Here is a 14,679-nt window from a genome sequence, read left to right on the forward strand (position 1 = left end):
GCGGGGGGTGGGGGTGACTGAGTGACGGGCACTGAAGTGGGCACTTGACGGGATGAGCACTGGGTTTTATTCTATATGTTGGCAAATTGAACATTGAACACCAATAAAAAAATAAATTTGTAAGAAAAAAAAAAGAAAGGATGAATACCTACCATTTACATCTACGTGGGTGGAACTGTAGGATATTCTGCTGAGTGAAATAAGTCAATCAGAAAAATGCAATTATCATATGGTTTCCTCATATGTGGACTATAAGAAATAGTGAAAGGGACAGTAAGGGAAGAAGGAGAACTTGGGAAAATTAGCTGTTGACTCTGAGTAACAAACAAAAGGTTGTGGAAACAGAGGTGTGTTGGGGAATGTGGTAACTGGGTGATGAGCATGAAGAAAGGCACATGATATGATGAGCACTGTGTGTTATACTATATGTTGGAAATTGAATTTAAATTAAAAAATATTTTTAATGCAAATGGACTAAATGCTCCAATCAAAAGATATAGGGTGACAGAATGTATAAAAAACAACATCCATCTATATGCTGCCCATAAAAGACATCAAGACAAACATAGATTGAAAATCAGAGGATGGAGAAACATCTATCCTGCAAATGGATATCAAAAGAAAGATGGAGTAGCATTATTTATATAGAAAAAAATTAAAATTTTAAACAAATACTGTGACAAAAGAGAAAGAAGGACACTATGTAATAATAGAAGGGACAACCCAACAAGATATAACAATGAAAAATATTTATGTACCCAATGCAGTAGCACCCAAATACATAAAATAATTAATAGCAAACATAAAGGAACTAATTGGCTATAATACAATAATAATAGGGGACTTTCACACAGAACTTATATTGATGGATGGATGATGCAAACAAGGTAACAGTAGCTTTGAAAGACATACTGCGGGATGCCTGGGTGGCTCAGCGGTTAAGCATCTTGCCTTCAGCCCAGGGCATGATCCTGGGGTCCCGGGATCAAGTCCCACATTGGGCTTCCTGCAGGGAGCCTACTTCTCCCTCTGCTTGTGTCTCTGCCTGTCTCTCTCTGTGTCTCTCATGAATAAATAAATATAATCTTAAAAAAAGAAAGACATACTGCAGTAGTTTGATTTAACAGAGAAACTTAGAATATTCCACCCTAAAACAGCAGAGTACACATTGTATTCAACTGCATATGGAACATTCTCCAGAATAGATAACATTAGCTGACAAAACAAACTTCAGCAAATTCAAGATCAAAGCCATACCATGCATGCATCCTTTCTGGCCACAAAGCTATGGAACTAGAAGTCAACCAAAGAAAGAAATCTGGAACCATTAAAGACCCTGAATAGGCAAAGCAATCTTGAAAAGAAAATGCAAAGTTGGAGGCATCACAATTCCAGACTTCAAATTATATTACAAAGCTGCAGTCATCAGGACAATATGGTGACATACCCAATAATGCACCAGTATCCAAAAGATATATAATATGATACAACTCAACAACAAAAACTGAAATAATCGGATTAAAAATGGGCAGAAGACATAAACAGATATTTATCCAAAGATGGCATACAGATGGCCAACAGATATATGAAAAGATGCTCAACATCAGTCATCATCAGGGAAATACAAATCAAAACTACAATGAAATATCACCTCACACCAGTCAGAATGGCTAAAATCAACAACACAAGAAACAACAGGTGTTGATGAGAATGTGGAGAAAAGGAAGACTCATACAATTCTTGTGGGAATGCAAACTGGTGTAGCTACTGTGGAAAACAATAGGGAGATTCCTTAGAAAGTTAAAAATAGAACCACCTTATGATCCAGCAATCACACTACTGGGTATGATGTTTACACAAAAAATACAAAGGTACAATTCAAGGGGAGTCATGCATCCCTTATTTATAATATCATTATTTATAATAGTAAAGAAATGGAAGCAACTCAAGTTTCAAACAATAGATGGATAAGGAAGATGTGTGTATTTATAATGAAATATTATTTAACCATAAAAAGGATTGAAATCTTACCATTTGCATTGATATGGATGAAACTAGATTGTATAATGCTAAATGAAATAAGTCTGTCAGGGAAATACAAACCATATGATTTTACTCATATGTAAGTTAAGAAAAAAAAAAGTAAAGGTGAAAAAATAAGAAAGAGACAATCAAGAAAGTCTTAGAAAAAAATAAAAAGATTTATTCATGACAGACAGGCTCCTTGCAGGTAGCCCAATGTGGGACTTGATCCCAGGATCCCAGGATCACACCCTGAGCCATAGGCAGACACTCAACCACTGAGCCACCCAGATGTCCTGAAACAGTCTTAATTATAGAGAACAAACTGATGGTTACCAGAGGAGAGGAGGTTGGGGGGATGGGTGAAATAAGTGACGGTGACTAAGGTGTGTGCACTTATGATTAGCACAGTGTGTTGTTTGATAGTGTTGAATCACTATATTGTACACATGAAACTAATATAACGCTATATGTTAACTAACTGAAATTCAAATAAAACTTAAGGGCATCTGGGTGGCTCAGTGTTTGAGCATCTGCCTTTGGTTCAGGTTGTGATCCCAGGGTCCTGGGATCAAGTCCCATATCAGGCTCCATGCAGGGAGCCTGCTTCTTTCTGCTGGTGACTCTACTTCTTTCTCCATGTCTCTTGTGAATAAATCATTAAAATCTTTTGTAAAAAATTCAACTTAAAAGAGGGGAAAAATAAGAGAATGAAATTCTTTTAGATACTACAACATGCATGAACCTTAAAAACAAGATGCTAGGTGAAATAAGGCAGTCACAAAAGAACAAATGTTGTATGATTCCACTTATATGAGACACATGGAGTAGTTGAATTTTTAGAGACAGAAAGTATAGTAGTGGATACTAGTGGAAAAGAGTAATGGGGAAGTATTGTTTAACATGCACAAGGTTTCAATTTAAGATGATGAAAAATCTCCAGGGAAGGATAATGATGGTGGTTGCACAGCAATGTAAATGTATTTAATGTCACTGGAGTGTACACTTGTAGACCATTAAGTAGTACTTTTTGTTATGAATATTTTATCAAAATAAAAAAGTAACAAAAATGGCACCTGCTATATGTAGATGACAAATTGCCTAAATTAGACAAGTATAGGGGCATAAAAAATTAATTATATATATATATTCATTGATTCTTAACTGCCATTTCTTACTGGATTTTAGACATGATCTCAAGTTATATTATTAATTAAGAAATAATTTTCATTAAGAAACTGAGGACACATAATGTTATCAATAAGTAATTTTGGAAATAGATAAAACATACCATATTTGGCACTTTATTGACACCGCTACCTTCCCAAGACTACTTTTATAGTTTTTCCAATACTTGTGGTATTGTCTTGTATTTTGAGTAACACAAGAATTTTTTATATATAGACACAACATAGGCTTATAAATAATAATTTATCCTTATATGGTGATGTATACAAATATTGTAATTGAACATGATAGAATTAATATCCTGGATTCCTGAAGTCCACTCTAAAAGGCTATTTATAACATATATGTCTATTAAAAATAAGAATCTTGCATTTAAAAAAATATCAATATTTTCTACATCCTGTGATGAGATCATACTTCGCTTTCATTCAACACACTTTCCTTATGTCTGCTGTCACTATAAATGTGTGTCAGGCAAAGTCTTGGAAGTACACTTTCAATCAAATAATATACCACAAATGATATGCTGTAACTAGTTATTTTACAATCAATTTCTATCTGCAGCGGGGCCTGGGTTGCTCAGTACGACTGCCTTTGGCTGAGGTCATGGTCTTGGGATCCAGGGATTGACCTTTGTGTCAGGCTCCCTTCTGAGCAGGGAGTCCTCTCCCTCTGTGTGCTCTCTCTCTCCTCAAATAAATAAATAAAATATTTTTTTTAATGTCTATTTGCAGAGTTCTGATTCTACGCATTTTTAAAAAGAAAGAATGAATAAAAAATATGTGTGTCTGAAATATTTTTAAAAATAGCTATTATTTGTGTGGGAGCAATTATAGTTATTCAACAACAATGAAAATAAGCCACGGTTATTTTCGAATAAAAAAATAATACTTTACAAAAATTCAAATATACATCCAAATATAATTTTATCACAACTTGCGATAATACTTTTCATCCTGCTTAGTTAAGAATGAGACCTACTCTTCACTGGAAGCTCAGAATGACAGTGGTGCTTAGCATCATTGAGTTGCCTAGCTATGATCAAAGTCTCTGACAATGGAGAGGCGGGGAAAGATGGCTCACCTGGCCCCACCAACTTACCTAGATAACTTTCAAATCATCCTGAAAACCTACGAATTTGACCTGAGATTTAACGAGAGAACAGCTGGAATGCTACAGAGAGAAGGATTTTTGCTTTTAACAAAAGGTAGGAAGACAGAAAATAAAATAATAAAATAAAATAAAATAAAATAATAAAATAAAATAAAATAAAATAAAATAAAATAAAATAAAATAAAATAAAATAAAAATAAAATAAAATAATCCAGTGGGAGAAGGGCCCTGCGAGGAGCCAGGCTAAGGCTGGGAGAGGAAAGGCTCCGGGACAGGAAAGCCTCACCCTGGAGAAGTGGGAAGATAAAAATCTGCACCGGATTCTTCCCGGACAGAAAGGCGCTTAGCAGGGAAATCCGGCAGAATCGCAGGAGGCGCAGGGAAGCCTCCAGTATCCGGGGGTCACTAATAGAGGAAGTACACCCAGGGGAAAGTACACCACAGACTGTGGGCCGAGCTCGGTAAAGGGCTGGAGTTGTGCCCCACGGGGTCTTGGGGGAAAAGCTGGTGGGTCAGGTGGGGACTCTGGATGGAGGCACCCTGCCACCTTCGGGAACTGCGGCCTGGGAACACGATTCCAGGAGCACAGGCCCCAGATCCCAGGGCACTGAGCAGACACAGCCCACGATCCTACACTCCCCCCAGGACAGGTGGAGGCAGGGAGGGCACAGGACAGTGAGGACTCTCCTGCCGCCCGGCACCCCCAAGCTGTGCAGATCAGTGCCCCTGCACTGCCCGGGAACATCCAGGCCACTGCGGACTGGGAGACTGCGTTAGTTACTGAGGGGACCTGACTCTAGGGCAGGAGAGTTGGCCACTTCCAGTGTTGTTGTTCCTCCTTATTTCACATTGTGCCTGAGAGAGTCTCTTGCTGTCTACAAGAGACTCATTTTGGACCTAAGAACACCTACAGCCTGAAAATGAAGGGATGGAGAAGCATTTACCATTCAAATGGTCCTCTAAAGAAGGCTGGGTAGCAATCCTCATATCGGATAAATTAAAGTTTATCCCAAAGACTGTAGTAAGAGATGAAGAGGGACACTATATCATACTTAAAGGGTCTATCCAACAAGAAGACCTAACAATCATGAATATTTATACCCCTAATGTGGGAGCTGCCAAGTATATCAATCAATTAATAACCAAAATAAAGATATACTTAGATAATAATAGACTAATAGTAGGAGACTTCAACAAGGCACTTTCTGTAAATGACAGATTTTCTAAACACAACATCTCCAAGGAAACAAGCGCTTTAAATGATACACTGGACCAGATGGATTTCACAGATATTTACAGAACTTTACATCCAAATGCAACTGAATACACATTCTTGTCAAGTGCACATGGAACTTTCTCCAGAATAGACCACATTCTGGGTCACATATCAGGTCTCAACTAATACCCAAAGATTGGGATTGTCCCCTGCATATATTTTCAGACCACAATGCTTTGAAACTAGAATTCAGTCACAAGAGAAACTGGAAGAAATTCAAACACGTGAAGGTTAAAGACCATCCTACTAAAAGATTAATGGGTCAACCAGGAAATTAAAGAAAAATTTAAAAGATTCATGGAAACTAATGAAAATGAAGATACAACCATTCAAAATCTTTGGGATACAGTAAAAGCAATCCTAAGAGGGAAATACAAGTATCCCTCAAAAAATTGGGAGAAGCTCAAATACACAAGCTAAACTCACAAATAAAGGAACTGGAGAAAGAACAGCAAATAAAACCTACACCCAGCAGAAGAAGAGAGATAATAAAGATTCAAGCAGAACTCAATGAAATAGAGACCAGAAAAAAATGTAGGACAGGGGATCCCTGGGTGGCTCAGTGGTTGAGCACCTGCCTTTGGCCCAGGGCGTGATCATGGAGACCGGAATCGATTCCAACATCGGGCTCCCTGCATGGAGCCTGCTTCTCCCTCTGCCTGTGTCTCTGCTTCTCTCTCTTTCTGTATCTCTCATGTATAAATAAATGAAATAAAAAAAAAAAACTGTAGGACAGATAAACACAACCAGGAGTTGGTTCTTTGAAATAATTAATAAGATAGATAAACCACTGGCCAGCCTTATCAAAAAGAAAAGAGAACAGACTCAAATTAATAAAATCACAAATGAAAAAGGAGAGATCAAAACCAACACCAAGGAAATACAGACGATTTTTAAAATGTATTTTGAGCACCTATACGCCAATAAATTAGTCATCTAGAAGAAATGGATGCATTTCTGGAAAACCACAAACTACCAAAACTGGAACAGGAAGAAATAGAAAACCTGAACAGGCAGATAACCAGGGAGGAAATTGAAGTAATCACCAAAAACCTCCCAGGACACAAAAGTCCAGGGTCACATGGCTTCCCAGGGGAATACTATCAAACGTTTAAAGAAGAAACAATGCCTATTCAACTAAAGTTGTTCCAAAAGATAGAAAGGAATGGTATACTTCCAAACTCATTTTATGAGGCCAGCATCACCTTAATTCCAAAACCAGACAAAGACCCCACCAAAAAAATTATAGAACAATATCCCTGATGAACATGGATGCAAAAATTCTCAACAAGATACTAGCCAATAGGATACAACAATACATTAAGAAGATTATTCACCCTGACCAAGTGGGATTTATCCCCAGGATGCAAGGTTGGTTCAACAGTCATAAAACAATCAACGTGATAGATCATATCAACAAGAGAAAAAACAAGAACCATATGATCCTCTCAATAGACACAGAGAAAGCCCTTGACAAAATACAGCATCCATTCCTTTTTCTTTTTCTTTTTTTAAGATTTTATTCATCCATTCATGACAGACACACAGAGAGAGAGAAGCAAAGGGAGAAGCAGGCTCCGCTCAAGGAGCCCAATGTGGGACCTGATCCTTGGACTCCAGGATCACACCCTCAGCCAAAGGCAGGTGCTAAACCACTGAGCTACCCAGGAATACCCTACAGCATCCATTCCTGATCAAAACTTTTCAGAGTGTAGGATAGAGAGAACATTCCTCAGCATCTTAAAGCCATCTATGAAAAGCCCACAGCAAATATCATTCTCAATGGGTAGCACTGGGAGCCTATCCCCTAAGATCAGGAACACGACAGGGATGTCCACTCTCACCACTGCTATTCAACATAGTATTAGAAGTCCTAGTCTCAGCAATCAGACAACAAAAAGAAATAAAAGGCATTCAAATTGCCCATGAAGAAGTCAAACTGTCCCTCTTTGCAGATGACGTATACTGTACATAGAAAACCCAAAAGACACCACTCCAAGATTGCTAGAACTCATACAGCAATTTGGCAGTGTGGCAGGATACAAAATCAATGCCCAGTAGTCAGTTGCATTTCTATACACTAACAGTGAGACTGAAGAAAGAGAGATTAAGGAGTCAATCCCATTTACAATTACACCCAAACATAAAATGCCTAAGAATAAACCTAACCAAAGAGATAAAGGATCTATACCCTAAAAACTACAGAAGACTTCTGAAAGAAATTGAGAAAGACACAAAGAGATGGAAAAATATTCCATGCTCATGATTGGAAGAATTAAAATTGTGAAAATGTCAATGCTACCCAGGGCAATTTACACATTCAATGCAATCCCTATCAAACTACGATGGACTTTTTTCAGAGAGTTGGAACAAACCATCTCAAGATTTGTGTGGAATCAGAAAAGATCCCAAATAGCCAGGGGAATATTGAAAAAGAAAACCATAGCGGGGACATCACAATGCCGGATTTCAGGTTGTCCAACAAGCATGTGATCATCAAGACAGTGTGATACTGGCACAAAAACAGACACATAAATCAATTAAACAGAATAGAGAACCCAGAAATGGGCTCCTCTCAACTCTATGGTCAACTAATATGTGACAAAGCAGGAAAGACTATTCACTGGAAAAAAAAAGACAGTGTCTTCAATAAATGGTTCTGGGAAAATTGGACAGCCACGTGCAGAAGAATGAAACTAGACTATTCTCTTGCATCATACACAAAAATCAGCTCAAAATGGATGAAATATCTAAATGTGAGACAAGAATCCATCAAAATCCTAGAGGAGGATAGGCAACACCCTTTTTGAACTTGGCCACAGCAACTTCTTGCAACACACATCTATGAAGGCAAGGGAAACAAAAGAAAAAATGAATTATTGGGACTTAATCAAAATCAAAAGCCTCTGCACAGAAAAAGAAACAGGTAACAAAACTAAAAGACAACCTAAAAAATGGGAGAAGATACCAGATAAAGGGCTAGTATCCAAGATCTATAAGGAACTTATTAAACTCAACAGCAAAGAAACAAAGAATCCAATAATGAAATGGGCAAAAGACATGAACAGAAATTTCACCAAAGGAAATACAGACATGACCAACAAGCACATGAGAAAATGCCTAGCATCACTTGCCATTAGGGAAATACAATCAAAACCACAATGAGATACCACCTCACACCAGTGAGAATGGGGAAAATTAACAAGACAGGAAACAACAAATGTTGGAGAGGATGTAGAGAAAGGGGAACCCTCTTGCACTTTTAGTGGAAATGTGAACTGGTACAGCCACTCTGGAAAACTGTGTGGAGGTTCCTCAAAGAGTTAAAAATAGAGCTACCCTACGACCCAGCAATTGCACTGCTGGGGGTTTACCCCAAAGATACAGATGTAGTGAAATGCCGGGACCCTGCACTCCGATGTTTATAGCAGCAATGGCCACAATAGCCAAACTATGGAAGGAGCCTCTGTGTTCATAGAAAGATGAATGGATAAAGAAGATGTGGTCTATGTATACAATGGAATATTACTTAGCCATTAGAAATGACAAATACCCATCATTTGCCTCGATGTGGTTGGAACTGGAGGGTATTATGCTGAGTGAAATAAGTCAATCAGAGAAGGACAAACATTATATGGTCTCTTTCATTCGGGGAATATAAGTATTAATGAAAGGGAATAAAGGGGAAAAGAGAGAAAATGAGTGGGAAACATCAGAGAGGGTGACAGAACATGAGAGACTCCTAACTCTGGGAAATGAACAAGGGGTAATAGAAAGGGAGGTGGGTGGGGGGACTGGGGGGACTGGGTGATGGGCACTGAGGGGGCCACTTGATGGGATGAGCACTGGGTGTTATGCTATATGTTGGCAAATTGAACTCCAATAAAAAAATAAAAACAAAAACCAAAAAATACTAATTCAAAGGGATAAATACAGCCTAATGTTTATATCAGTATTATCTACAATAGCCAATCTATGGAAATCGCCCAAGTGTTCATCAACTGACGAATGAGTAAAGAATATGTGTGTGTGTGTGTGTGTGTATATATATATATATATATATATATATATATATATATATATATATATATATAATGGAATATTACTCAGCCATAAGAGAATTAACTCCTGTCATTTGCAACAATATAGATGAGGCTAAAAGTATTATGCTATGTGAAATAAGTCAGAGGAATATAAATACAATATGAATTTACTCATATGTGGAATTTAAGAAACAAAACAAATGAGTATACACAGGAAAAAGGAGAGAGGCAAATCAAGGGAAAGACTTAACTATCGCAAACAAACTGATGGTTATCAGAGGGGAGGTGAGTTGGAGGATGGATTAAATAGGTAATGGGGATTAGTGCAGCTGTGATGAGCACCAGTCATTATATATAAGTGCTGAATCACTGAATTGTACACCTGAAACTAATATTACACTGTATGTTAACTAACTGGAATTTAAATAAAAACTTAAAAAAAACCCCTAAAAACAAAAGCAAAACTAAAATAAAATGTGAAAAGTTAAAGAAGAGAATCTTAAAAGCAGAGATTTTTTTTTTCAGCCCTGAAGAAGCGGCATGATATTCAAACTGCTGAAAGGGGAAAAACAAAAACAAAAACAAAAAATAAATCATCCCTCTAAGAATACTCTGACCAGCAAGATTATCATCCAGAAATGAAGAAATAGTAAAGAGTTTTCAAGAGAAGTAAAAGCTAAAGGAGTTTGTCATTATTGTCTTACAAGAAATGTTAAAGGGGCTTATTTAAACTAAAAATAAATTACAGTAATTTAGTATAATAGCTGGAAAACATACAGAAGTAAAAATCACACTGCAAAAAATAAATATAATATAGGTAGTGATTAACAATTATAAAGCTACTATGAATGTTAAAAGATAAAAGTAGTAAAATTAACTAAGCAGCAATAATTAGTTAAGGGATACATATAATAAAAAGATGTAAAATGTGACATCAAAAACACATACATACAAAACACAAAAAGGGGAGAGCAAAAATTTAGAGTTTTAGTTCAAACTTAAGGTGCTATACATAAAAAGATATATATCAATCTTATGGTAACCACAAGACAAAAATTTATAGTAAACACACAAGAGAAAATGAGAGAGAAACATAAGCATAACACTTAAGTCATCAAAACACAAAGGGAGAAAACGGGAAAGAAAAGGAGACAAACCACAGTAACAGCCAGAAAACAATGAATGAAACAGATATGAATAAGTACATATGCATCAACAATTACATTACATGTAAATTGTATAAATACTTTAATCAAAAGACAGAGTGTTGAATGGATAAAATAACAAATACAGCCAGTATCACAATGAGTGACGAAAAGCTGAGAGCTTTACCTCTAAGACCAACAGCAAGACAATTTTTAGTCAACATAGTATTGGAAGTCCTAGCTGCAACAATTAGACAACAAAAACAAATAAAAGACAAACAAAGTGGAAAGGAAGAAGTAAAACCAACTATTTGCAGATGACATGATATTATATATAGAAAACCCTGGGGTACCTGGGGTGGCTGAGTCAGTTAAGCATCTGACTCTTAATTTCTGCTCAAGCCATGATCTCAGGGTCATGGGATTAAGCCTCATGTCAGGCTCTACACTCAGTGCAGAGTCTGGTTGTCCCTCTCCCTCTGCTCCTCCCCTCATTTATGCTCTTTCTTTCTCCCTCTCTAAAATAAATAAATAAATATTTTTAAAAGGGAAAATCCTAAAGACTCCACCACAAAACTGTTAGAACTAGTGAAGAAATTCAGTAAAGTTTCAGGCTTAAAAAATCAAGGTAAAAAAATCTGTTGCATTTCTACATGCTAATAAACTATCAAAAAGATTTTTTTTTTAAATCCTACTGACAATTACATCAAAAAGAATAAAATACCTAGGGATAAATTTAGCCAAGGAGGTGAAAGATCTGTACACTAAAACTATAGGATGATGATTGAAATTGAAGAGGACACAAATAAATGGAATGGTATTCTGTGCTCATGCAGTGGAAGAATTAATATTGTTAAAATATCAATACTAATCAAAGCAATCTGCAGATTAAATGCAATGCCTATCAAATCTCCAAAGGCATTCATCACCAAAATGGAAAAAAAATTCTAAAATTTGTATGGAATCACAGATGGCATTTAATTGACAAAAGAATCCTCAAAAATAATAAACCTGGAGATACTACATTTTTCTGGTTTCAAACTAGATTATGGAGCTATAGCAAATGAAACAGTATAGTATAGGAATCAAAATAGGCATATAAACCAATAGAATAGAATAAGGAGCCTATACATGTATGGTCACTTAATTTACAATGAAGGAGACAAGATATACAATAGGAATTAGTGTCTTCTAACGATGGTGTTGGGAAAACTGATAGCTACACACAAAAGAATAAAACTGGACCACCACCATCTTAACATGTACAAAGATTAACAATATATTAATGACTTGAATGTAATATCTGAAACCATAAAGTTCCTAGAAGGAAACATAGATGATAAATTCAACAATATCTTAAAGATTTTTATTTTTTGAATCTGATATCAAAGGCAAGAGAAACAAAAACAAAAAATAAACAAATCAGACTACATCAAACTAAAAAGCCTTCACGCAGTAAAAGAAACCATGTACAAAATAAAAAGGCAACTTACTGTAAAAAGATATTTCCAAATCGTATATATAATAAGGGGCTTAGATCCAAAATATGTAAAGAACTCACACAACTCAATAACAGAAAAACACAACCCAGATGTTCATCAATAAATGAATGGATAGGGATGCCTGGGTGGCTCAGTGGCTGAGCTTCTGCCTTCGGCTCAGGGCATGATCCCTGGGTCCTGGGATTGAGTCCCACAGCCGGTTCTCTGCAGGGAGACTGTTTCTTTCTCTGCCTGTGTCTCTGCCTCTCTGTCTCTCATGAATAAACAAATAAATAATAAGTAATAAATAAATAAATCTTTTAAAAAATAGATGGATAAAGAATATGTGATATATATATATATATATATATATATATATATATATATACAGTGCATTACTACTCAACCACAAAAAAATAATGAAATCTTGATATTTGTGACAACATGAATGAAACTTAAGGATATTATGCAACTGAAATAAGTCAGGGAAAAACAAATGCTATTTCTCCTATATGTGGAATTTAAAAAAACAAAACAAAACAAAACCCAGACTTACAGTCACAGAGAACAGATCGGTGGTTGTCAGAGGGGAAGGGATTGGGTAGGACAAAAAAGATGAAAGAGATTAAAAAGTACAAGCATATAGGTTCAAATAAGTCATGAGGATATAATGCACAGTAGGAGGAATATAGCCAATAATGTATTAACTTTGTAGGTGATGGACTATAGACTTGTTGTGGTGATCATCTCATAATGTGTATAATGTCAATTATGTTGTACACCTGAAACTAATATAAGATTTAGGTCAAATATACCTCAATAAAAATAATTAACATACAGTTTCATAAAATAAGAATTGATAATTGATTCACGATTTCAAGGTTTTGTTTTGTTTTTAATTCTGCAAGTAAGTTTGAATGTCCTTTATATGTGTAGTACACTGATTTACAATTGCTACTTTAATTCTCAGATGCCTTATATTTTCTGGAAGGTGTGCACTTGTATTTACAAATTAACTAACAGCCTCTGAATCATCGCTGTTCTCCCTTTAATGACTATATGAGCGCAAACACTCAAATGTATGTATATATATATATATATATATGTACATCACTGTAACCATACTTTCCTGATATAGACTTTTTGTTTGGTTCTCCAAACTTCTCACACTTATACATAATGTATAAGTAATGATCATAAATGTAAACAGATGGTTTAAGAAATATAAAAGCTCACTTACATTTCTTTGTGAAGGAGGAAAAACTAAAAACTCAGAATTCTATGATTAAAATTTGTTAGCATTCAAAGATTGGATAAAAATATCACCTTCATTTAGTGGAATGTTGTGCTTAAAACACATACGCATCTTCTCATACCAGGATTAATGACAGGTTATAACACCCAAAAAGCAAAGTTATTGCATAAATGAGGCCTAGTTTAATTATCTTTTCAATATTGTATGGGAAATAATAGTCACCACCAGGTTCAAATCCGTTCAGTGTAATTGTGATAGTCATCATGGAAAATAGTATTTGACTATTACATAATTTAACACAGCTAAATATAAATTTTTGTTACCATTTGTGCACCACAAACAGTGCCATCAGCTACATAGGCATAATCTCTTCCATCTGATCTCACTGATAATCCAGTAGTCATAGATATGCACGCATGCCCTTGAATATAAGAATAAACTGCAGATCGAACATCATTTTTATAAGTATTCTTATGTGGCCAAACACAAGCTAATTTTCCACAGAGAACATCCCTGAAATTAAAAACAAAATTCCTATTACTTTGTCTTTTAATGATTCCGATTTCCAAGTAAATGTTTTATATTACATAAATGTTTGATATAACTTTTGGCAGAAAAAAAAAGCCAAAGTAGCATTATCCTATGATGTATGACAACTGAATACAGTGGATTAGCACTGTAATCAAATTGAATACTGTACACTGAACTAAAATTTGCAGTCATAACTTCATATTTCAGAAATAAACTTTTTGTCTAGCCTACAGTTGGCCTAGAGCACTCATATTTTACCACACTCCATGGGAAAATTCATCACCTGCTTCCACTTTACTATAGCTTGGCCAGTCTGGTGATTTGTTGCTCAACATTTCCTGAGAATAGTTGATTGCATTTATTAACTCTATCTTTTGAGCCCCTTCTGTTAATGAACTTGAACTTTAGTCAGTATACTTCTGTAGTATACACACTCTTAATATTGATCTCAAGATTTTTCCAACATGCTGATACTTCCAGTAGTTCTGCACTTCTCCTCCGAGAATTAAGAAACCTTGAAATCTCCTTTATGCCACAAGCATACCAAACATTATCCCATAAACAGTTTATTTAGCCATTTATAGTCTATCATGGGATAGAATACTGGCTTCTTTAAGACTTATAA

At 35.8% G+C, this 14,679-nt stretch overlaps 2 protein-coding genes across 32 annotated transcripts in view; one reads left to right on the top strand and one right to left on the bottom strand.

The window, feature by feature from the left end:
- The window catches only part of LOC144284576 (disintegrin and metalloproteinase domain-containing protein 18-like), a 184,365-nt gene that overhangs the window by 78,471 nt on the left and 91,215 nt on the right, over positions 1–14,679 (bottom strand). For 10 of the 19 annotated variants that reach the window (XR_013353000.1, XR_013352999.1, XM_077849266.1 and 7 more), the window contains 2 exons: positions 13,847–14,036; positions 12,349–12,540 (listed from right to left, as the gene is read on the bottom strand). Coding sequence is in view for 13 of the 19 variants with exons in the window: in XM_077849266.1 (XP_077705392.1) it covers positions 12,349–12,540; positions 13,847–14,036 (382 nt within the window). In the remaining 6 variants the exon portion in view is untranslated. The remainder of the gene's footprint in view (positions 1–12,348; positions 12,541–13,846; positions 14,037–14,679) is intronic. The other 9 variants (XR_013353005.1, XR_013353004.1, XR_013353003.1 and 6 more) reach the window with 2 other exon arrangements.
- The window catches only part of LOC144284582 (uncharacterized), a 283,713-nt gene that overhangs the window by 64,471 nt on the left and 204,563 nt on the right, over positions 1–14,679 (top strand). The window lies entirely within an intron of this gene.

The sequence above is a fragment of the Canis aureus genome, chromosome 15 (genome assembly GCF_053574225.1).
Source record: "Canis aureus isolate CA01 chromosome 15, VMU_Caureus_v.1.0, whole genome shotgun sequence".
NCBI lineage: Eukaryota > Metazoa > Chordata > Mammalia > Carnivora > Canidae > Canis > Canis aureus.